The sequence below is a fragment of the Cryptotermes secundus genome, unplaced genomic scaffold (genome assembly GCF_002891405.2).
Source record: "Cryptotermes secundus unplaced genomic scaffold, Csec_1.0 scaffold678, whole genome shotgun sequence".
In the NCBI taxonomy this organism is placed as follows: Eukaryota; Metazoa; Arthropoda; class Insecta; order Blattodea; family Kalotermitidae; genus Cryptotermes; species Cryptotermes secundus.
In genome coordinates, this window is record NW_019742973.1 from 23,841 (window position 1) to 47,834 (window position 23,994).

General features: G+C 40.2%; 1 protein-coding gene across 2 annotated transcripts; it reads right to left on the reverse strand.

The window, feature by feature from the left end:
- Nucleotides 1-1,909: 1,909 nt before the first annotated feature.
- LOC111873643 (FK506-binding protein 15) lies at nt 1,910-23,979 on the reverse strand. 2 transcript variants are annotated; one of them, XM_033755137.1, is made up of 13 exons: nt 23,844-23,979; nt 23,540-23,749; nt 21,743-21,887; nt 21,241-21,339; nt 21,005-21,160; nt 20,220-20,348; nt 18,487-18,605; nt 18,024-18,195; nt 15,797-15,988; nt 8,717-8,959; nt 5,203-5,378; nt 5,005-5,122; nt 1,910-2,083 (listed from the first exon to the last, which is right to left on the reverse strand). In XM_033755137.1, exons 1-13 carry the CDS (start codon nt 23,885-23,887, stop codon nt 1,925-1,927), a joined length of 1,962 nt encoding a protein of 653 aa, XP_033611028.1. In that variant the 5' UTR covers nt 23,888-23,979; the 3' UTR covers nt 1,910-1,924. The 2 variants fall into 2 exon arrangements, with proteins under 2 accessions (XP_033611028.1, XP_033611030.1); XM_033755139.1 differs by lacking the exons at nt 1,910-2,083; nt 5,005-5,122; nt 5,203-5,378 and adding an exon at nt 7,073-8,066.
- Between the last annotated feature and the right edge of the window lie 15 nt (nt 23,980-23,994).

Consider the following 23,994-nt stretch of genomic DNA (forward strand, 5'->3'; position numbering starts at 1 on the left):
CCACTTCTTGTTTTTATCGCTGTTCATGTGTTGTTCAGTGTAGGCGCTCTCTGTGTGTGTCGCTGCTTATCTTTAATACACGTATATATATATATATATAGAGTGTCCCTGGAGGAATGTGCCAGACTTCGGGAGGGTGTTCCTTATGTTAAAATATGCCACCTATGTCCAAAGTCTCAGCTGACAGGTACAGTGTGTGGTCTTCTGGCGGGTCCACACACTGTACCTGTCAGCTGAGAAGTCTTATCTATGTTTGTCCTCGAGTGTGGTGATTCACACTAGCCGTAAGCTCACGCGCTACCTACAGAGTACGTTGTGGCCGCGTTGTGAATGGATGGTAAATTAGTTGTGTAGAGTTGCTGAAATGCCTTTTGTGTTTTCAAACGTGGAAATTGTGATATGCATTTTGTGTATGAATTTTGCGGTGGCAATGCACGTGCTGCTGTTGAAGAATGCCAATGGATCAACGGATTCCATCTCTAAGTGTATTTACGCGAATTCACCAGACTGGTTCTCTTCTGAGTGTTTCTGTGCACTCTGAAAGGGAGGATGTACGAATGAGAAACACACGAGAGAACATTCTTGAGATGGTTCAGAGAAGTCCGCATCTGTCCACTCGTAGAATGGCCTCTCGCATCAGCATATCACGTATGCAGGTGTGGCGAACTTTACATGATGAAGAGTTGTATCCTTACCATGATCAAAGGGTACAACATCTGGTACCAGGTGACCATTCTCAGCGTATGGATTTCTGCCACCGGATAAAAGCTCATCCCGAACTGTTAAGCATCATTTTTTTCAGTGAGGAAGCGTTATTTTCCCTGGACGGTGTAAATAATTTACGAAATGTGCGTACGTTGTCCCATAATAATCCACATGAGATAATGGTAACGAAATTCCAAAAGAGATTTTCTGTGAATGTATGGTGTGGTGTGCTTGGGAACAGGTTGTTTGGACCTTTTGTGTTTCACAAAAATTTAACTGGAAACGCGTATGAAGCCTTCCTGAGGAGTGAGTTACCATGTTTGTTGGAAGACATTGCAGCTGGCGGAGGACACTTTGAACAATTAGTATAAAGCAGGTACTGTATTTTAGTAGTTATGTAGTCGGCTTATACCAGAATGCGCAGTCAGCCATGTTACGTCAGCGCTTGCCATGCATGTGTCATGTATAATGCTTGGAAACCTAAGGACAACTATGACATGTCGTGCGAGTTTTTTTGTAGTTCAATTTAATGGCTTCATGTCACTCATGAGTTAGTTTGATGTTACGTACATTATTAACATTACAGAAACCACATATTCCTGCCAGTTTTAATATGTATTTGCTAATCAACAAGTGTGTAACACCTGTCAAAGTTTCACACTTCTCTGGCCATTATCTCCGTAACCTTCAACGTTGGACATAGGTGTTTTGGGTTATATCGGCATACTTTAACATAAGGATCACCCTCCCGAAGTCTGGCACATTCCTCCTGGGACACCCTGTATATGCATATCTAAAGACTCTTGTCCCACAGAAATTGACATTTAAATGAATAATAATTTATATCACGTTTAATTATATCTCACATCTATAGCACTTATGGCAAAAGACCAAGATTCCAGTCTGGGAGTATAACCAGCATGCACAATAACACACCAACACAAACACAGGCCTGATTCACCATGTTTGCAACATAATTTCAGCTTATTAGTAGAGATGCCAGGCACAGTACCAGCATGGAACAAGCAGATGCTGAACAAAACCCAAGAAGGTTGTGGAGCTGAGAAAGTTGGGGGTTGTGGTGGGTGCTGCTCATCATAAATCAAGTGTGGAGGAAGAGATGAAGTGTGTTCTGCACTCCAGCAACTGTCCCACGCTGTGTGGTTCCACACACCAGAAGAATACAGTTTTCTGAAAGTCTAGACTCACCTGCCATCAGTCACTGTCCCTCCAAACAAGCCACTACAACACCCTGCCTACCTTGCAACACCTGTCTGCTGCTCTCAAGTTCGGACTGCAGCATCTTCAGTTGTGATGACATGGTCAACACCTCCTCACCTAGCCCCTGCTCTGTTTTACCAGCACTGGCAACCTGTAGCTGCAACAGTCATCAAGCATTCTGCATGTTGATACTCAATCAACTACATAGGTAGGCTGAAAAGTAATGCACACATGCTTGTAGAGCGCGAACGAAATGACCTTCAGAAGCGTGCCAGGTGGCATGTGGAAGTAACATTCCCCCTCAATACGCATGCACAGGTTTGAGGTTGTTGCATTCATCCAGTGTATTTCGAGAAGCGGAAGTATGGAGACATGTTCTAGTGCTATGTCAATACGAGTTAAACAGCATGCTGTTATCGAATCTTTAACTGCTGAAAAAGTGACTCCTACTGAGATTCATCATCGTTTAAAGGCTGTTTATGGTGACGATGCTGTTGATAGGTCTACTGTAAATCGATGGGTAATAAAATTTCGTGGTTGCGATCCTGGAAAAGCCATAATTGTTGATGAAACACGCAGCGGACGTCCGATCACTGCCACAGATGATAATCATCGCAAACTCATCGACGATTTGATTCAAAATGACCGGCGAATCACTCAAAAGCGTATTGCAAACCATATTGGAATATCCAAGGAACGTGTCGGCTTCATTACTGAACAATTGGATACCATAAAATCTGTGCATGATGGGTACCAGCTGTCTCACAAACGAGAACAAACAGCGTCGATTGGAATGCTGCAAGCAACTTTTGCAGCGCTACCGCGACAAAGGAGATGACTTTCTTTTGAATATTGTGACTGGGGACAAGTCATGGGTCCATCGTTACAACCCGGAAGAGAAAAGACAGAGCGCTGAATATTGACATCCGTCTTCTCCTCAGGCGAAAAAGTTCAAAACACAACCATCCGCCAAAAAACTTCTTTTGACTGTGTTTTGGGATGCTCATCGAGTTTATGTGACCGATTTTCTGGAACGAGGGGCAATGGTAAATTCTTCTCAGTACATACAGACTCTAAAACACCTCCAGCGTCGAGTTTGTCATGTTAGGGGCAGCCTGGCGCCAATAATCTTGCAACATGACAACGCTCGTCCACACACCTCGCGCGAAACTGAAGAGGCTCTGCGAAACCTGAAGTTTGAACCGGTTCCACACCCTCCTTATTCTCCCGATCTTGCGACTTGCGGAAGAATTTTTCAGTGACGGAATGAAAAGACTTTTTACACGTTGGGAGAAATGTGTTAGCCTTAACGGTGACTATGTTGAAAAATAAATATATGCTTTTGAAACTTAAGAATTGTACTTTAATGTACTTTTTGCCCAATCTTGCTATTTGTTTTTGTTCGCGCTCTACAAGCGTGTGTGCATTACTTTTCAGCCCACCCATGTAGATCCAACTGCAAGCAGAAAACTGCATAGTTGGAAAACCGTTTTACTTCCAAAAATTACATCAATAAAAGCACAGGTACATGATTCAGGTGAAGACTTCTGAACATGAAGCGTCACAGAATAGATCACTCTACTTCATATGAAACCATGCAGTGTGCAAACAGCTCTTTAGCCCGGGTGTGGGCAAACTACGGGATACATTCTAGATCCAGCCTATGAAAGCTTTTTATTCAGCTAACACAGCTACTGTGAAAATTTGCGTACACCGTCATGTGTCCAGAGCTCCGTGACTAGTAATAATGGGTTCTGGATTGGATGATTGGATTTATTGGCACTTCTATTACAATTACAATTAATTATAACAGCTCTCAATCAATGACTGTCTAGGACTCACTCCATTCTTTACTGGACTACAAGAGTCTTCTCTTCCACTATGATGAATGATGAATTAAGAATCCCTGATCACTCTCTCAAATGTACTGAACTAACCCTGACCGATTATGGGTCACCAAGTCTTACAGTTCCTCTGTTATTCTGTTTTCTGTGATTAACTGTTACAGCAGGAACATGCTTACCGAACCGTTGCTAGCAATGTTCATATTCTGTGTCTATTCGTTGCAACGAGAACATGCTTACCAAATCGTTGCCTAACAATGGTCATATTCATCACAATATTATTGTTTTTAATCTACATCACATTTTTTTAATTAAAATTATAAAAGCTTATCAGCAACTACAGACAATACCATTTGTCACACTAATAATTAGTGTGACAAATTATGTTGTCTGCAGTCATATTAGTGACTAATACGATGAGTAATGGTATTCATTATGCATGTTATATTTTTCCACTTATTAAGAAATACATCAAAAATACAGCATTGACATTTTTCTTGTCCACCAAAATACCTGTAATCCCTAATCTAGCCCTTAACCCATAATGTTTGCTTCAGTCACATTTAATCTGTTCATATTTTACCGAACTGCCTTAGATTTCTATTATGCCCATAATAAGGTCTCATCAAAGTAACTTATTAATCACTTGTCTGGCATAGTCACATTCCCAGGACCCTCATCATGTGACATTACACAGGCAACAATATCCATCTCCCCTACTTCTTAACATGTTCTGTTGACATTATCTTTCATGCATAACAATGGTACAAGGGAAATATGTGGATTTATTTCTTAATTAATTTCAAACACACAAAAAAATGAATACAGTACATGGACCAGTTGAAGAAGCAAGAAAAACCAAGCACTGGCCCTTACTTGCTCCTGATGTAGCTTAGCTGAAGTCTTTCTCTCTGCTAGCCATCAGACCAGCTTCATCCAGTCCTCTGTGCCATTTCTTGAAGAAAATGTTTTATGTCCTCCCACTGCTCTCTCACTGGTCAAGTGTCCCTGCTCCCTCCCCCCCTCACTTCACACTACATGGCTTGTCCACTGTCACCTTCATTTTTTAAACACAAAAGACAGTATAAATATGAACGTTCCTAACTTGCCATTTTCTCTGTTCCTACCCTTGCTCATATTCTTACATTCCCATATTCTTCTGCCATTTCTGTTTCCAACACAAATGGCTTGAGTAGAGGCCTCAGAGACAACCACAACAGCCCCTAACACTCACCTCAAGTGTGCTGACTCGTGAGAGAGCTTTACTCAGGTCATCACCAAGTTTTATCTTCTCCTGCTGAAGAGTGAGGACAAGTGTCTTCAGTGGAGCATCATGGCACTGCTCCAGATACCTGCAACACAACATATATAGCAAGCAGCCGGCTCATCTCCTTTTCATGCTTTGTCCATCAGCCCAATAACAGACACTCACTTTTGATTTGAGTGCAGCAGTTGGTACATTTTCTCATTCTGCAAATCTATCTTCTCTCGCTTGTCCTGCAGCTCTGCCCGTAGCTGCTCGTTGTCACTGACCAGTTTCTGAATGCTCATCAACAGGGTCGATGGTTCCATAGCTGGCAGTGACCGATGATGCTGCAAGTCATTCAGCTGTGAACATTAAGACATGCTCACAGATCTGTATTCTGGAAGGCAAAAAACTGCTATAGCATCCTTTGGAATTCTCTACTATAAAGTCAAATTTTATGCAAGATAAAATAATTTCTCATCAGACACCATCTAACCCTTTCCAGTCAAACGTCATTATATAATTGACATATTGACAAATGTCAATATATTATCGACAAAGTTTGTTTTATGTTTCTGCGGTCATATTTTGATCACAGACTATACCAACACATGCATGAATGTTTCGTCTGCCTCCTTCTGCCAACTGGAAGTCATTATTTGAACTTCTTGAGGAACAAATGCAATTTATATATTACAGCATCACATGTCAGTAGCATGCTTTTTACGTTCAGCTGAACCACAGCCCTCTGGATTGAAGAAACAAGATATAATCCCTTGTGTGCTGCAGATGAAGAACCCAGTAGTGATATGTTGAGTAAGAACCCGATATTGACTATGATGACGAGATTAATTTGGAAATTGAAGGAGAAACTGCGAGTGAAGAATCAAGTAACAAAATGTTGGAAAGTGAGAGTGACAGCGAAACAAGTGCTGTTGCATGTTGGTGGGTGGGAAGACATGACAATGGGCGATGACGCATGTGGGGAAATGATGCCACCAAAAAAAGTAATCCAGCCACTAAAAAGACAAGAAAGTAGATGGGGTGATAAAACATATAGAGAAACAATTTTAGAAAAATTTGTTGCCAGGTAGAAATACTGTAATAGATGACTCAACAGTTAGATTCAAGCTCAAAATAATTTTCAAAACTTAAAATACAAAAAAGCCAACGAAGTGGAGCATCAGAATATTTGCAGTAGCTGAAAGTGACACTGGTTACGTTCATACTATAATTCCAAATTACAGAAAAGTTACAGGCAACATGTGTAACTTACCATACTCTCAAAAACCGTTCATTTCAAGAGCAGTTCTTTCCTTGATGGACAGACTATGACTCGGTGTGTCTGGTATTGAAGACTGCTGCCATTTCACTGCCAGATATTATAGCAGTGCTGAGTTTGCCCAAGAATGGACAATCAAAAATGTAAGTACATATTTGGCTTTTTTTTTTTACTTTATGCCCTTGTTGCACCCATTTTTGGGCAAAAGAGTTCACTGAGTGGCTCAGCAGGCGTTTAAAAACCCCTGACAACCTGGCTGCAGAAATTTTTCTAAACATGACATCCGGAAAGGGCTAAAGTTTCTGTGCAATTTTCTTCCAGTTCTTCAAATGAAATTTGTCATGTATTTCGGATTTATTTTCTCATGTGCACAGGATGTATGAGGAAACCTTGTGGCCACGAGAAAGTTGATTATATTTGAAACGGTTCTCAGGATGCCGTCTGTTTATGTATACTTGTATATAAGGATGGATGTGTGCCTCGTAAGTGCCTGAATGGTTTGACAGATTTCATTCATATTCAGTATTGTGCCCATCTTCAGTAGATGCCTAGTAAACATGAACATCCCAGCTTCAGAAATATGGTCCCATAAGATGGGTCCCAAAAAACAAAATGGTAATCTTCTCAAAAATGTCTGCTAAAGTTTTTACTCTATTTCAGTAATTTATGGAGACCATATAACTAAAAAAAATTGCATTGGTGGTACCTTCAAGAGAATAAACAGTATGTGCACTAGCGGCCTAAATGTGAAATGTCAAATTTGTGAAAAACTCTGTTACTGGTAAGACATATTTCAGTGTTGTCCAGTATTCAGCAAGCAGTAGTGCTCTATAAACCAACAATGAATTTTGTTTCTATGGTAACACAGACATCATCAATCACATGTGAAAATATGTGCCATACATTTGCAATAATTTTTCTACTTTCTCGTTTTATATATATAATACACACACATACAGAGTACATATGAGTAAGTACTGTGATGGTAAGAAAACTGATACTGTGAAACCTCTGTTCATTAATTCTGATGAAGTTTGGGGATGAAAAAAAAAATTATTGCAGGAAATCATTTAATGTGTAGCAAACATAAGAAAATATCATACATCTTTTATTTAAGCCTACAAAACTAATAAGGAAGTCAAAACATCACTTTAAAATATCTGAGTCTAAATCACTTTCTTACAAAGAAATCTGTCCGACAGCTGCTGAGTTGAAAGAATAAGTTCCGGGCAAAACAGCGCCAATAATAAGTTCAAATATTCTGTTTATTACATTCGCCAATTCTGTGCATGTGAAAGCATGGCTTATTGATCTGAAAAGCAGTGTATGCTTCGATAAAGCTCAGCACAGGGTTGGGTTCACATTCATCTACCTTTTCTTCCTCACTGCTCCACCTCCCCTTCCCCTCTCACAATGAATGCACAACTCACTGCTCCACCTCCCCTTCCCCTCTCACAATGAATGCACAACTCACTGCTCGGCAAGTTCACTGTCTACAGATGTATATGAACTGCAGTTGACAACATTCACAGCACCAAGCCCAATCCAGTCCTCATGAATGTATCATCCTCTTCTTCAGTACTTCTGAGTCAGCTTCTGTGTTACATTCACGTCTACAGCCGCACTGACAAAAAAAAATGTAACACTTGTGGACTGCATGAGTTTTTGCCAAGCCACTACTGTGAAATATATTCCTTGCAGATCACTGCTTTTTAACTTGATGTCCTTTCTTGAGTCTATGAAGTGCACAGCTTGTACTAGGTGCTTCCTGTAACAACATTTGACAAATTTCATGATGCCCAAACATGTCTGTGCAATTTGGTGGACTATATGCAACTTTTGCATTCCTCTGAAATTACGCATGCTGCTGATAAGTGGCACAGATGTCCATAAAAACTGAAATTCTCCTACTTTGCACACCCATGGAATCATCCAGCATCTTCAGTAACTTGACGAAAATGATCATGGTCATCCATGATTTTTATTTATTTCTGCAATACTTAACAGGATGTTTTTATGTTCTTAAAGCAATGTGGTTTCAATGATTTTCCAACCACAATCTGCAACCATTTATCACTGCACCAATGTTCACACACAGTAGCACTCTCACCCTCTAGTCTGTTGTTGCCCCCCCCCCTGTATCCTTAATTCTTAAAATCAAAGTAAATCTCATGAAAATGGACTGTGAAGGTATAAACTGTTTAAGAATATGGTCAAATTGTATAGGCTTCTGTGATGGCAGTAATGAATGAACCTGCAGTTTTCTTCAGAGCAGTGGCTAGGTGAAAAGCTGTTAAGTTCCTCAAAACAGACAGACACTGTAATTAACTAAGACAGGCCAATAAAATACTCACAAAAACACTATGTATATCTCTGCTTTGCATATTACCAGCTCCTATGTGACTTTGCAAAGCTAACCTTCATCAACACTTGGTCCACCTTGTCTGCCACTTTGGCTACTCCCATGCGGACCTCAGAGTTCTGGGTTCGTGTCTCAGCCAGAAATACTGACAGGTGAGAGTCAGGTGAGGAAATAGCTGGTGGCATGCTTATGGCGGTGGGGGGCAGAGGGAACATCTGCTGGGTGCCGACTGCTTGCTGTGCCACCAGAGGGTACAGCTGCCCCTGTGGTTGCATATATGACAATGAGCCATCTGTTCTCTGCAACAGTGACAAAGTGCGTGAGAAACAAGAATTTGTTAGGAGAGAATGCACCATCAAGAGGAGATTAATATCAGATGGAATGTGTTTCTAGAGGTTACATAAGAATTTTGCCAATATGTAGGGCCTGAGGTTCCCACAGCAGTGCTTCACTTCTGGGATATAATCCATGTTAACTTCTTCATGCTGTTTTCTTGCTTGGCTTATTCTTCGACACTGAAGATGAAAAGACATGTTTATAATGAGTCATCATTTATCTTTCAATGAACTATATAGCACTATATCCCAGAAGACAGAACTCTTCAACTTCACCAATAGACTTTAAAGGCACCACTGAAGAAAACAGAAACAACATATTGTAAGAGTAACCTCTGACAGAACAAGTAAAATATACTGTAAAGGTAAAAGGTCTAAACATAAAAACATCTCATAATCTTATATTCTTGATGTCTCCTCACAGACAAATGCAAAGTAAGCAAACATGAGCAAACTCTCAAATCCTGTATTTTGAAAAAAAAAAGCTTCATAATTATTTTTATTTTATTATTATTTTATTATTATTTCATAATTATTATTTTCTTTGTTCATCAAGCATGAAAAAACTACATAAATGAGAAAAGCTTAAAATCTGTTGCAAAACTGTGATTCCAAAGCCTCTCAAAAATGCACACAATGTCTCTCATAAGTTTGCTTAAGTACCAAATAACCATGCACTAGCTCTGTTTCCCATCATAAGAACAATTATACTGAACGCTGTAATGTGGCCTAGCTGTGTGGAGCCAGAGTGAGCTCGTATGGCAAGAAAAAAGAAAGAACACATTTCTTGACAGTTTCACAAAAGAGACTCTTAGAATCTCTTAAGAGTCACTGCTCTAGAAAGTATTTTAGACTCCATCAGCCATTTCCCGAAATATGATGACATAAAAAACCAGCAGTAATTTTCTAGCATAAGCCCAATGAACTAATTGATTAAGAAGGTCAATAATTTTGGTATGCCATGATGTCATCATTCTTTGAGAGCTACGATAGTTCAGTCAGTATAGTGACAGGCTATGTATGGGCTGGATGGCCAAGGTTCAATTCCCAGCAGGAGCAAGAGCTTTTCCTCTGCTCTGAAGTATTCAGACCGGTTCCAGGGACCACCTAGCCTCCCACAGAATCGTGCCAGGGGCACTTTCCCTAGGCAGTAAAGTGGCCAGGGTACAATGCTGACCACTCACCTTCACCTACTGCTCAGGTCAATATGGCAGAGCTATACCTTCACTATCCCACATTAACTAACCACACATACAACTTTACCTTTATTCTGTCATCATTCTTCAGTATAATGGCCAGTCCTGTTTAAGTTGACCCAATACCTTTTCTCTTTTTAAGAAATCATCACTGTCAAACATACACATAAAATGTTTACTCCAGGAAATTGTTTCCATCTTCTACATTCAAGTGAATACTGTATGAAGTACTCTAAAAAGAAGTCCCAGCTTTCAATGAAAGTGAAAGACTTCACTGGAAGCATCAATATACTGAACGTTCATTGTGCAGGCTTATTAGACACCCAGGGAACTTCTCAGAACTTATTTTTCTCATTCACTTAGTGGGGGTGGAGTCCAACTAGGTTCACTCAACACAGCGGCCACTGATTGGGCTATTGTAGCCTGCCCCTGGTGATTATGATGATCAAGAATTTGGTGGAATGAAGATTGGCAGGGGAAACCGAAGTATTCAGAGAAAACCCACCCCAGCGCCACTTTGTCCACCACAAATCCCACTTGACTAGAACCGGGATTGAACCTGGGCCGCCATGGTGGGAAGCCAGTAACTAACTGCTTGAGCTATGGTGCGGCCTTCTCAGAACTTCCTGTCGGCAGACACTCTAGGATTCACCAGCAGACTGAAGGTCATTTATGTGGTGATATCAGTGAGTCAGTCAGTGTTTGCCATCAAGTGTCACAGAAGCTTTGTATAGTGCTCTGTTCTATGTCTTTATGGCTCGTGTGAAATACAGTTTAGAACAAAGAATTTTCATTTGTGATTGTTACGTGAAAATAAACTCATACAAATCACGCAGGAGAAAATTTTGCCGCAAATTTTCTGAAACATCTCCAACTGGAGATACAATTTCCAAATTAGTAAGAAAGTTTGAACGCACGGCATTTTAATTGAGAGAAAGACGTTAAAAAGAAAAACTTGACGACATTAGTCATCATCTGAAAATTTTCCTCAAAAATCTTTGTAGCGATTACCACAACAAAGTGGCATTTCTGTAGGCAGTGAAGGGACAGCAACTAAACTACTGCATATTCATCCATATAAAATTACTGTTGTTCCTGAAATTAAACCTATGGATTATGAAAAAAGAGCGAGGTTTTGTAATTGGGTTATCAATCATGTGTATGACAGACTTCTTAATCCTGAGCTGACATTCTTCACAGATGAGGCTAATTTTAATCTCTTGGAATATGTTAACTCACAAAACAAGAGGTACTGGAGTAGTGAAAATCCTCATGTGCTAATTCAATTTCCCTTTACGACAAAAATTGGTGAATGGTGTGTGATTAGCACAAACTGTATCATTGGACCGATATTTTGTGAAGGAACTTTTGATGCTGAACAATATATTAATGAAATACTTGATCCATTTTTTGTTAATTTGCCACCTGCAGAAGAAAGATTTGGTTATTTTATGCAAGAAGCAGATTCCACACAGAGCTAAAGAAACTATTCAAGCATTACACAGTGTGTTTGAAGAATTAAATGGGACAACAGAATTATTAGCAAGGGTTTGTGGTCCATAGATCCCCAGATCTAAACCCCTGTGATTTTTATTTGTGGGGAAAACTAAAAAATGTTATGTATGCCAACAACCCACATGACCTGGAGGCTCTAAAACAGAATATTCATGAAGCAATTTACATCATTCAGCAACGTGAATTGCAATCAGTTTTCCAAAATCTGTTTAAAAGAATTTAGGCATGTCTCACAGCAGAGGGCAGACATTTTGAACATCTTCTATGATGGTGAGTAAAATATTACCTACTACATGGGTTACTTCAAAAGTCATGAGAACATAATTTTTCCAAAATTTCGAAAGCTCCAACTGGAATTTCCAAATTTGCCGCTGAGAGACAGCAACGTCTGATTTCTAGTGATGCGGCTAGATGATGTGGAAGTCCAAGGACAATGAAGCGAGTCCAGCGTGAAGACGGTGTAACCATAAACTTTGTCAAGAATGAACACTGCAGCGTTGTTACGTGAAAATAGCAGTGCTTCACGGCAGAAATGCAACTGAATGTCACTCAGAGCTTGTGGAAGCTCTGGGTGATCGTGCTCCACCACACAGAACTGTTGCAAGGTGGATAGAAGCATTCCAACTTGGAAAAGAAGCAAGTGCCGACTTGCAACTTAGTGGACACCGTGTCCTTTCGTTCCGATGTTTCTCATAATTACCCAGTGCATGGAGGAAGATAGGTGCTGGTCTCTGAAGGAGTTAGAGAGACATACAGGAATTTACCAGGCAACTGTGCATCGAATTTTACAAAAAGACCTACACATGCACAACACTGCACTGAAGTGGGTGCCACTCGAATTAAACGAGGTTCAAAGTGGACACGTTATGAAGCAAGTCATGTGAACCTCGAACGATATGAAATTCAAGGAGACAATTTCTTGAATCGGGTAGTTTCCATCAATGAAACATGAAACACTGAATTTTTTATTTCTTAATCACAATTGAATTTTTCGAGGATTAAAGAACGAAAAAAAGAACAGTCATTCCATAATGTGCAATTTTTCTTGCTTACTATACCTATGCCCGTTCACATCTACCTGACCTGACTAAGCCAATCGGAGCGGTGTATCATGCCCTTTCATAAATATATTCTGAACTTTCTTCACTGTAACGTGTTTGCCCCCTAAATATTAGTTGCCATGACTTTTGAAGTAACCCATGTATATTTGATTAATAGGGCTTGGATTTCTATGACCTAAAAACTTTGAAAAAATGCATGCATTTATGCCCTAAAAATGGCAAAATATGACCTAAAATATGACAGAATGGCCCACAAAAAATAAGTAAATATTTAACAAAAATTCCTAAGAATGGCAATTTATTAAGAAGTTTACAAAGTTATTTTGTCCTGAATAAATATCTTTAAGCTCTGAAGCATCGATCACAGCACATTGCTGACCCCATAAAGAGAGAAGCTGAATGGCGTTTCATTGAAAAGTGTACAAAGTTATTTTTTCTGAATAAATGTCTTTAAGCCGTGAAGCATCCATCACAACACAATGCTGACCCTGTAAAGAGAAAACATGAATGAAAGTACTGTTTATTTTAGCGTGAAAAGTAAAGTAAAGTGTGCAAATAGTTGCAGGTAAATAATTTGTACGGTACCTTAATCTTCCTTTTCAGTAGAGTTGCACTGAATGGCAACATGCATTTTCAAATTCTCGAACTTGAAGGACCTCCGACTGTCACTAACAATGGCCTTGTATTTGGAGATACTCCTTTCTACGTCACAAGATGTCACAGGGGCATGCTTAAAACAAGTCAAATCACTTGCGTCAAGTTCTAATTCACTGTTGTCAAATTCAACTTCTTTGCCACAAAGAATGTCAGAAATTGTACACAGTGTTGAATATCCAGGATTTCGTTGGAGCACATTTTGTAATTTTGCGCTAATTTTCACAGCAACTTCACCCTGTGCTTGATGTAGTTCACTTTCAACTTTCTTAACAATTTGTAATGCATTGCACAGTTGCATGCCCACAGCTTCAAGTCTAATGATGGATTTTGATATCACACTGAAATTTGATTTTATGTACGCTAGATTTCTTGACGTGGTTGATGAAAACAAATTTTGTACAGTTCGAATTGAAGATGAATCATCTCTGTCAAACTTCATGAAGATATTTTCAATCACACTGTAGTGTGTGCAATAATAATCTGCAGCATCGAGCCAAGTCCCCCATTGTGTTAGAATAGGCTTAGGGGGAAGGGGTAGTGATGGAGCCTCTTCTTTAAACTTCTGCAATCAAAGTGGAGCCTTAACAAAAATTTTCTTCCCATTTGCTATTAATTTATCTTCATCAAAGTAGCTCTCTCACTCCTCTTCTGCTACCCTATGCAGAGCATGTGCAAGACACGTTGCATGAATCATTTTGGGATACAGTACCTGAAGTCCCTTTGCTGCCTTTACCATATATGGAGTGGTATCCGTTAAGAAGAGGAGCACATTCTCTCGTTCTACCTTATTTGGCCACAGCAAATTCATCGCATTGTCGAAAACAACAGCAATGGAAGAATTATTCACTTTTTCCAACACCTCACATGCCAATAGGAATATATCTCGAGGCTGGTCATCTTTCAGTATACCAACAACAACATTCGGTACAAATCTACCACTTACCTCAGAAGTTTCGTCGACAGACACCCATATTTTATTATTTCTGACACAGTTTCTTAGTTTATTGATGGTAACATCGTAGCAGGAAGTGAGATAGTTCTTTCTTAATGTGGATTCGGTCGGAATGGGATGAGTTGTATATTTTTCGAGGAAGTTTCGGAAACTAGGTGTATCTACTTTATGTAATGGAATATTTGATGAAACCATCATAGTACAAAGATCCTTTGAAAACTCGGAGGCATTTCCTGATTTCGGTGAACTGGAGGATGACTTTTCAAACAACAATCGCTGTCTACTTTCCATGGTAATTTCTGTTTACACAGCTTCTATGTTTAGCTGTATTGCAGTGTTGTTGCACCGTAAAACGTTTCTCTGCCGTAACTTTCACTTCACACATTTTGCAAAATAAAATTTCTCCGTCACTACTAAAATACTTGTCACCAAACTCTTTAATAAAACCACGCAACTTCATGCTATTAGAGCACTTGACTTTAGGCATCTTGAAACTATACTGAACAACTGAAGTTATGAATACAGTACTGTATTGAACAGGTTTCGGGGAGAGGGTAGAAATTTACTGCTTTGTGGATGGAAAAATTTTTCACCAATATGCAAGAAACAAACTGGACTTCAGATATCACTGCAGTGGAGGAGAAAAAGAGACACAGACAGAGAGACGGACAGACAGAGGCAGAGGTGGCAATTTCTCTTTTCAAAGTGGTTGATTCTACGCCAGGTCAAGAACCATTACCCTTCACACTGTACAGTATTCCTTCAAATCCCGTTACACAAGGCCAAATATTTCTAAGAAATGAAGTTCCAAATAACATCGTTGCCAATACTTGCAAATATATTTCTGAGCAATAAGTGAAACTCGCCTAAAATATGACCAAAAATATGATTTTATATCACTTCGGGCCCAAATATGACCTAAAGCTAAAATATGGTTCAAATATGCATTTATATGACCAATAAAAACCCTATTTTCATGTTCACAAGAGTCAGAAATGCGTTTATATTTAATTATACATGTGAAAAGATGCCAGGATAAAAATATGACATGTCATAGAAATCCGAGCCCTATTGATTAATAATTAACAAAAGAAGTGAACAATGTGTGCTACTGGTTCCGAATGCCCGCAGGCATTTTTCTTGGCAGGTGACACATCACTTTTGCAGGAAGGTGCCAATGGTAAAATCAATGTCCAATCAGCCTGCGCTCTGAACACGGTGTATGATCTGAAATTACAACATGACTGTGACTTCAGATTCACAATAAAAATAAAAGCCCAAAGCTTTCCAATCGTGACAAAGATTGAACCTGCTGTGTATGATGGATGTAAAACCCATCATGAATGGGTCCTATGACTGGACCCTTTTCATTCTGTCAACACATCTAATCAGTTACATAGTGCACCAGTTCAGAGGATACCATGTACGGGTGCGCCTGTGGGGGCACAGGCTGGTAGATGGTCAGCTGCTGAGGCAGCATCCCGCTTGACATCGGCACACTAGGAACATATGACGATGACGACGACACAGTCCGTGATTTTGACTGGCGCATCCTGATTGGTGTCTTGCTGACCATAGATGGGGCAATGTCCCCAGGGCCACTCAACTCCTCCTGCAAGTGATACTTGAGTAGTCACTCTCCCAGACAACCAAATTCCACTGCAGAGTCCATATGAAGATGGTGGCAGGATCTTGTTAACATTAATCTAAAAAATACTGGAGACAATGCAATGAAAAATGTCTTTAGGCAACCTTCAGTGGCTAGGAGACAAACTGGCTAGCTTACTGACTGTTTTCTATAAGAACTGGATGAAAAACACCTCTTAACACTAAAGCCTATTGTATGAACTGTTTCATCACAACCTCCTCCCTCCTTCATCTTGATTTTGAAATTGATCATATGCCTAGTACATTTTCCATAAACAATTGCAATATGCAATCTACATGTTCAACCCATCATAACCTAATTTATTTAACAATCCTAATGATAGTGTAAGAGGACTAACATACTTACTTACATAATTTATGCAGTATTATGAACAGAAATTCATGTCTGAAAGTTATGGTGCACAAAATATGCAAATTTTACTTTTCATGGTATAATTTCACATGTTATGTGAAGGTTAGGGTGAATATGGCTGCCTAATACTGGGGAAAAGATGAGCTAAATGAGGGAAATGCGTAATCTCCAATTCTTTTCCACGTAAGTTATAAATAACATTTTTTACAACACATCTAAGAAATGAATATTGGAAACTGATATTCAGCAGTCATGATACTAAATCAAAGTTCATCATATTTCTAGAAATCTTCCTAAAAATATTTACGGCCACTTCCCAATCTGAATCAGGAAAATCAGTATTTGAAACAAATGAACAGATAATTGAAGGTATCAAAAACATACCGCAAACATAAATAACATCTACACCTAAAACACCTGATCTACAACAACCAAGCAATAAAAATTCGCTGTGTAAAATAATAGAAAATTTTAATTCAAGTTTAATAGTAAAGAGGCCAAATACAGTGCACTATAACGAAGAGATATGAGAGTCTTATGATACAGGGAAAGTAGCCTGGAAATTTGTACAAATAGAGACAGATGAGCATTCCACAGCTGAACCATGTCCATCAACAAAGCAGGCCTGAAACATATTCCAATACTTTGCATGTTTTCTGTCCTCAATAACATGTTTGTGCAGCTAGGCAGTCCTCGTGGTTTAGACAAGGAAAAGAATGTTTCTGTACAATAATGAACATTGTGCGACAATATTTACACCATGGACATGCTCCCTAAACTTGGCTGGCAGAGCCTACTTGAGCAAGGGGGACAGAGAGACAGCGGTGGCATATTACAAGAAGAACACAGAAACTGAAGCCTGTCATTAGGATGTATAAAATATTTCATGGGTCACATAAGGGCAAATTTATGCTTGTATAAAAATTAGACAAACACATTGTGATATGACAGCTGAAAGTGGATTAGCAGACTAAGGAAAGACATCAGCTGCTAGACAATGACTGGTAAATGTGTTAACAATACCCGGGCCATCAATACGCAACAGCCCGCAACAACAGAGAACTGCTGGAAGCAGTGTTTCCTATGCAGTCCATGCTGAAGTTATAAAAAGAGATCCTTCTGGCAAATTGTAGGAACAATATGAGGTTTACCATGCAATATGGCATATCAGAGTCTCAGTAAATAACTGAGTGCATAAAAGCTTGTGCTGAGTCATGTACCACAAAGGGGAACCCCAACTAGCACATACAACTGTAAACAGTGTGATCTTCCTTTGGACTGTCCTGGCTGCCTTCTGACATCTCTGACAGCCGGCCACTGAATTGCAAAAGTGGAGGATGTAAGTACTTGCACTGTTGACATACATTTTAGAGTATATTATCGTGAATTTTGTAAATCAGCACATCTGCCACACCTGTTGTTCCAAATCCAATACCCCAGAAAGTAGACTGGGCTCACAGCAATAAACAAGTGTTTTAAAATAGAACATGCAATGGGTTTGGCACTATCACCTGGAAGCATAGTGGACCAACCCACTTTTGTTTGTCATCTACATTCTTTACTATTCAGTTGGAACTATGGGGCATAGTATTGCAATGTATTGCCCTGCAAAACTCAGTCAACTTGCCTCCGCCTCCTCCGAGTCACTGGGATCACACACAATGGCTCCCTTGAGAGGCAGGGTTGCCTGCCCCATCCTCGCCATGCGGGAGATGATGCTTGCTTTGTGGGTCTTTGGACTGTTAGTGAGGGCCTCTGATATGGATGCCCCCCTGGCCCTGATGCTTGTATCATCAGTGCTGCAAAAATGAGTGCGAACAACTAATTACACTCAGAGGATCCAGCAAGTCAGTTTCTGGACTCTGATGGCATCATTCTGCTAACACTGTTTATGGGAGCTTGGACAAGGAAAAGAAAAAGACATGGTGAAAAGAATCTCCTCCATGACAGAAGAACAGGTGACAAGACATTATTAAAAATGATATAACTTAACTATGTCAAAATCACCAACAAGTATAGGCTCCAATACCAGTGTCAGCAACTTACTTGGGTAGAATAATAAATCATCATCTTTACCACGAAGTATATACCTGGAGTCTAAACTCTCCCCACTATCAGTGTGGGATGATCTGCTCCCAGATTTGATGTGCCCAACATCTACCTGAAGCACCACACCAGAATCAGCTGGAACTCTACCCTTCCATGGGCCCTGCAACACATCCAGCCCCTTTGTCATCTTTTAACCATACAATGCAAAGGACCATACTGTTTTGTTTACTTGTGTCAGTACTTGTCACTACATAGAAGCAGAGGTAATACCTCACACCACACTCAAACCAGAGGGACCTGAACCCAATTGGCATGAATGGAAGTCAGGTCTCCCTCCTACCCGAGCGTGCTGTGTAATTTGGAAATAGACAGAGAGAAGCCCAGCTGACACAAAAAGAGGAAGGTATTTTGGGACGAGATAGAAATTCTAAAGAAGTAACAGCTTGAAAGTTTGCTTACGCAATTCTGAGAAGGTAAAGTTCATGAAGGGTCACAATTCCCGGACTTTAACCAAACCAGCCCGACGCTCTTCATACTTTTACAAAGAGCCCTATGGTCTAATAAAAGAGAAATCTGTCCAAAAAGACGCTGGAGAGAACCTTCTGTCACTTATGGCCCTCTGACCGGTCATACTCTCCAACCGTTAGAAACTCCTTTTATAAAGGAGCGTGTTTCAATAGTCAAGAAAAGGGACCACTTTTCAACACCTGATTGGTCACGGAAGTCAAATGTTTGTTTCCAGTGTGTTCTTTTCTCCTCGTCGGAGTAAGGCCCGAAAACGACCTGAGCCAGTCTCTCACTCCACCCACGACTAGCCCAATCACCATCAGCTCCCCACCCCATCCACCTTTTCACTTCACTTCGCAGCTGTATCCACAGTTGCTGGCGCCCACAGACAATCCAGGCTAAGTCCTGGAGCTGATACCCCTTTACATAGTGAAGAGAAGTGGTGAAGTCAGAGAAGCAGTGGAGCCAGGTAAAGCTGACCTAGCTGCTAGGCCAACGACCAACAACCACAGTGGCAACAACGGCAGAGAAAGGAAGGACGGTAAAAGAGTAGCTACCAACCGGTGGGGCTTGAAGCCTCACTGAGTGGGACAGTAAAAATCTTGTGAAGTAACTTATTACTGAATGGGTTATAGCATGATTCTTAACGGATGAAATTCATGGCTTACTTTTACGTAATTTCAACTTCTTTCTCAAGCAGTAAGAATGAAGGAAAACTACTGCTCAGTTATACAGAAATATTTCCTGTGCTTCAAACATGCATAACTTGGTGTCAAGTGTAAACACTGGACAGTGCCAGTTCAAACCACAGATCTACAGATAAGTGCTGAGAGCTAGTGGCAGGAGACATGAGATCTGAGGCTATCACAGCACTGAATACTGAGCGTGCAGTCTTCTGGAATGTGATGCCATGCAGTTTGGTACTAAGTTACAAACATTCTGCAGGAACCTGCACATTACCACTTTCCACATTTAACCAGCTGGTTATACGTTACAACCTAGAAGGCCATCGTCTTAATGACTTCATATTTCAAGTACCTGCAACATGCCTCCTACACAAGCATACATTTTTTATTGTGTGTCATTAGGGACACATATCCTCTTAGCATCACCAAAATTCAGAAGAGGTGTCCACTTTCATCTCTGCACCCACCCTGCTGTTTGTTATTGCTATTTCTATTAATCTATAAGTTTTCCCATTATTAGAGTTACGAGTTTGCAGTACCAAGCAGCGTTTCTGTTCATGTCTTTCCAATTGAGATCTCACCACAAGGACTGGTGGCAATATTATCATGCGCTTGCAACCCTTTGCCACTCCAACCAGCCCCTCCTCCCAGCTCCCCTTCTTCAGCTTCACTTTCTGCGGCTTCTCTGAGTCTGTGGTGCTCTCCACCTCCTGAAATGGATATTCTCAGCCGTAAAGTACATCCAGCATTCAATGTGTGTAGGCATGTATGCACTGCCTAAGTATGGAATTGTGTGGTCTGTCCCAGCATTTACCTCCAACAACTAAAGGAAGAGGCTGCTACTTATTTTATGACACTAAATCAAGGTACAAAAGAACAGTAAGAACTTGATGTTCCTCTTATCCTTCACCCAATGGCTTTATAAGCCCATGTTATCTTCGGCCACCTGCTCACATGTAATGGCACATACATGGTCATTTCACCTATTCTAAAATGTATTAACAGTCAACGCATTCCCAATTTCTGTAGTTTGATTCAGTTCACCACAGCTGTGAAGGCCTTGAATTCTGCCTGTAAACACAATAACAGCAGGAAAATTTGGAAAGAAGAGACCAAAATCGTGGTAGTTGCAATGAAATGGAAGAGCAAAGAAATGAATTTGAAGGAGAATGGAAAGATGCACAATTATGGAGTTCCACAATTGAGAACCTACAACAGGAAAAAAATGTTTTATCCACAATCTCTGGACAGATTTCCACACAGAAACTGGGTACACTTACTCATATTTCTCTAAGATGGAAATTTAAAATAATTAATCACCTTGTTGGTTTCTACTGCAAGATCTTTTCTACATTTAGACACATACCTTACCTAGCTTCCCTGCAGTCAGAGGAAATACAATGTACCAAACATCAACAATATCACCCTCAGTTGCCGTGGAACCAACCCCAAACAGTAGGTCCTGTGTCATAAAGTTGTGGTCACCCTGCTCCCCCAGTGCATTTGAACGGGCCAGGCCCACCTGAAACATTACAATCCTCGCTCAGCAGATATGGAAACAGGCAATGTATAGTCCCTCTGAAGACTTCCAGCTCTACTCACCTCTTTCGCAAACTCTGTGGCATCGCCACTGCTCTCGAACATCACTGACCAGTTCTGCATCTGGTCATCATAGAATGTGGCATAATTATTAGCTTGTACCTGAAACACATCAGATTATAGCATTCACAAATGCTTCATTACCCAGTTATTCAAGAATGTAGCTCCATTTCTAACGTGATGCGAACTTTGTGTTGAAACGTACTCATATTTAGTCATTAACCTTCAGTGTAACCTTCTTGAAAACAGAGAGGAATGGACAAGCATTGTGTTGAAGATCATTACAATTATAACTATTCTGTAGAACTGGTCTGCTCAACTAGTTAGTTCTCTTTATCTCACCAATATTCTAATTCAGTAATTAACTGCTCATGCAGTAGAAACTTTATGCAGATTTGCAGACCACAGAACCAAGATCTGAAATGTGGCAACCTCTAGGAGCTGCACCCAAGAAATAATCATCAGTTCAAGGTCACAAAATGGGCAACATGATTATAGTCCTCACCACAAACTGGAATGATGGCGAGATGCATGCACTGGTGATATGTTGCTGCTTTCCCTTGTACAGCAGCAGCTGGTACACTCGAGACACTGCATTTCCGAGCACTGCTGCACCCAGCTTCCCTTGAGCATTGTAATTGCCATCTGCCCTGCAAACACATGAAGCTGTAAATGTGAATGGGAGAAAGTTAGGATTGGGGAGTCAAACAAGTTGCAGTGTCAGCATGAAGAACTGGAGAAAGCAATGAAGTGCACAGAATCAGCCTCCATGTGTGCATGTGCAAAAGCTTGAGTGTGTGTTGGCTAACCTGTTTCTCCAAGTTCCTTTCTAACATTGTCTCCCTGCTTGCATCATTCAACAGGGTATTGTTACCAAAATTTTGTGCATATTTTCTCTGATATGCATGCTATATTCTTAATAATTTGTAAATAAAGTGAACACAAGAATGGATCAGAAACTTTAAAGTTAATTATATCTGTCACATTATTTAAATTTCTGAGACTAGAAAAAGAACTTCACTAATGAACCTGACAACAATCATGCTGATAATTTCCAGGCATGATATCACCATCATGGTCACATTTTTCAGCCCCTAACTAATCCCTTTTCAGGGATCACAGAAGTAGTAAAAGTGCAGGAACACAATTTGGGTACCACCAAACAAAGTAACCTAACCTAATCCAATCAAAACAGAACCACTGTAGAATAAAACCAAAACCCACCATGGTAGAAAGCCAGAAACATATCCTGCAGTCTTTCTATTCTTACTTCTTATCCAAATGTTCTTAACTTCAGTTACTGCAATTCCATCTGCCACCTTGAGAACACACACTTCTATATATTACAAGCTGGTGCAAGCTAATGGCATGGTATTTACATCAGCAAATTCAACTGAAATACAATAATTTGCTGACAGGCGGATCATGGAAGAAAAGACAAAGCACCTGAAATTTATGAAAGGAGATTACCCAAAAATCATTCAACATAGATGGGTCCTTATTTCAAATAGTTAGGAGCACCCTTAAGACAGGCAGACAACTTTTCTGCTTTAACTGAACAAAGACCAGCAGCAGCAGCAGCTAAAGGCTCTAAATTTACTTGTCTGTACCCTACTGAAAATAACCTGGAAAAGCTCAACAGTGTGAAAACCAGATACCTAAAGAATATTATGTTTATTTAAGTATCCATGCAGATCAGTGCATGCTCTTGTTGGGGAAAATTTCCTCATACAGACAGTACTGCATGCAGCCACGCAGAGGGGAAGGCAGAGACTATTCCAGATGTAATGTCAGGACAGGAGTGGAGACAACCCATCTGCAAACTTAGACATACACAGACTACTACTTCTGCACACAGCATCTGCTAAAGGAGCTCTAAAATCACAGCCACAGTGAAGCTAGGGCAATCCAAAGTGTCACCCTGGCACTCTTTTACTACCAGGCCGCTGTCCTCATTTAAAAACACTAATATGAAACGTCAAGTCCTTGTACCTTTCCTAATCTCTAACCTCAGACATGGAAGCCAATCAGTTCTGCATGTAAAAGTGTACAGCTATCTTTAGATGTTGCAAATGGCCTCATTCATGATTTATACCATCTAAAGTACTGCGACAGAAGAATGCAAACGCTTAACTTAATCTATGCAGATTTCTGTAAATCTCTGTGGGAGGATACCGTAACCATCACGCTTTACTCAAGCACAATGAACTTGATATTAGAAGAATATCCACAATCATAATCAAAAAATTACAAATCTCACAATGTAGTGTTCATGGATTTTAAAACTTGACTTCTCTCTTACAGTTTATATGCGTGGACTGCCTTCACTGTGATGATACTCAATTTGGCTCTTGAAGATACAGTAGGCCCACCGACTTGTCCAACGGCCTGCCCTTTCACACTCTGACTTTCTAATTGACCTTTCTTTGGCTGTTTGGGTGCCGTGTATGTTAAAGATGTGTTGCCTTCCTGTGACGATTTTCCAGCCCCGAACAAAGATGCGAGCTTGGAGCTACAACAAAACATTTCGAAAGAATCATATTGTTTCAAACGTGCGGCGATTTGCATCACAAATAATGGCATATTGAAAAGCAAACTCCTCTCACCTGGAGCCCGGGGTGAAATCATCATCATCATCTCCTCCAAACATATTTATAACACTTCAACCTGCGTACATATCGTACGCACCACAACCGACATCAGCCTTCCACAACCAGCACTCGGAGGACGCCGAGCACGCCCATATCAGTCAGCTGA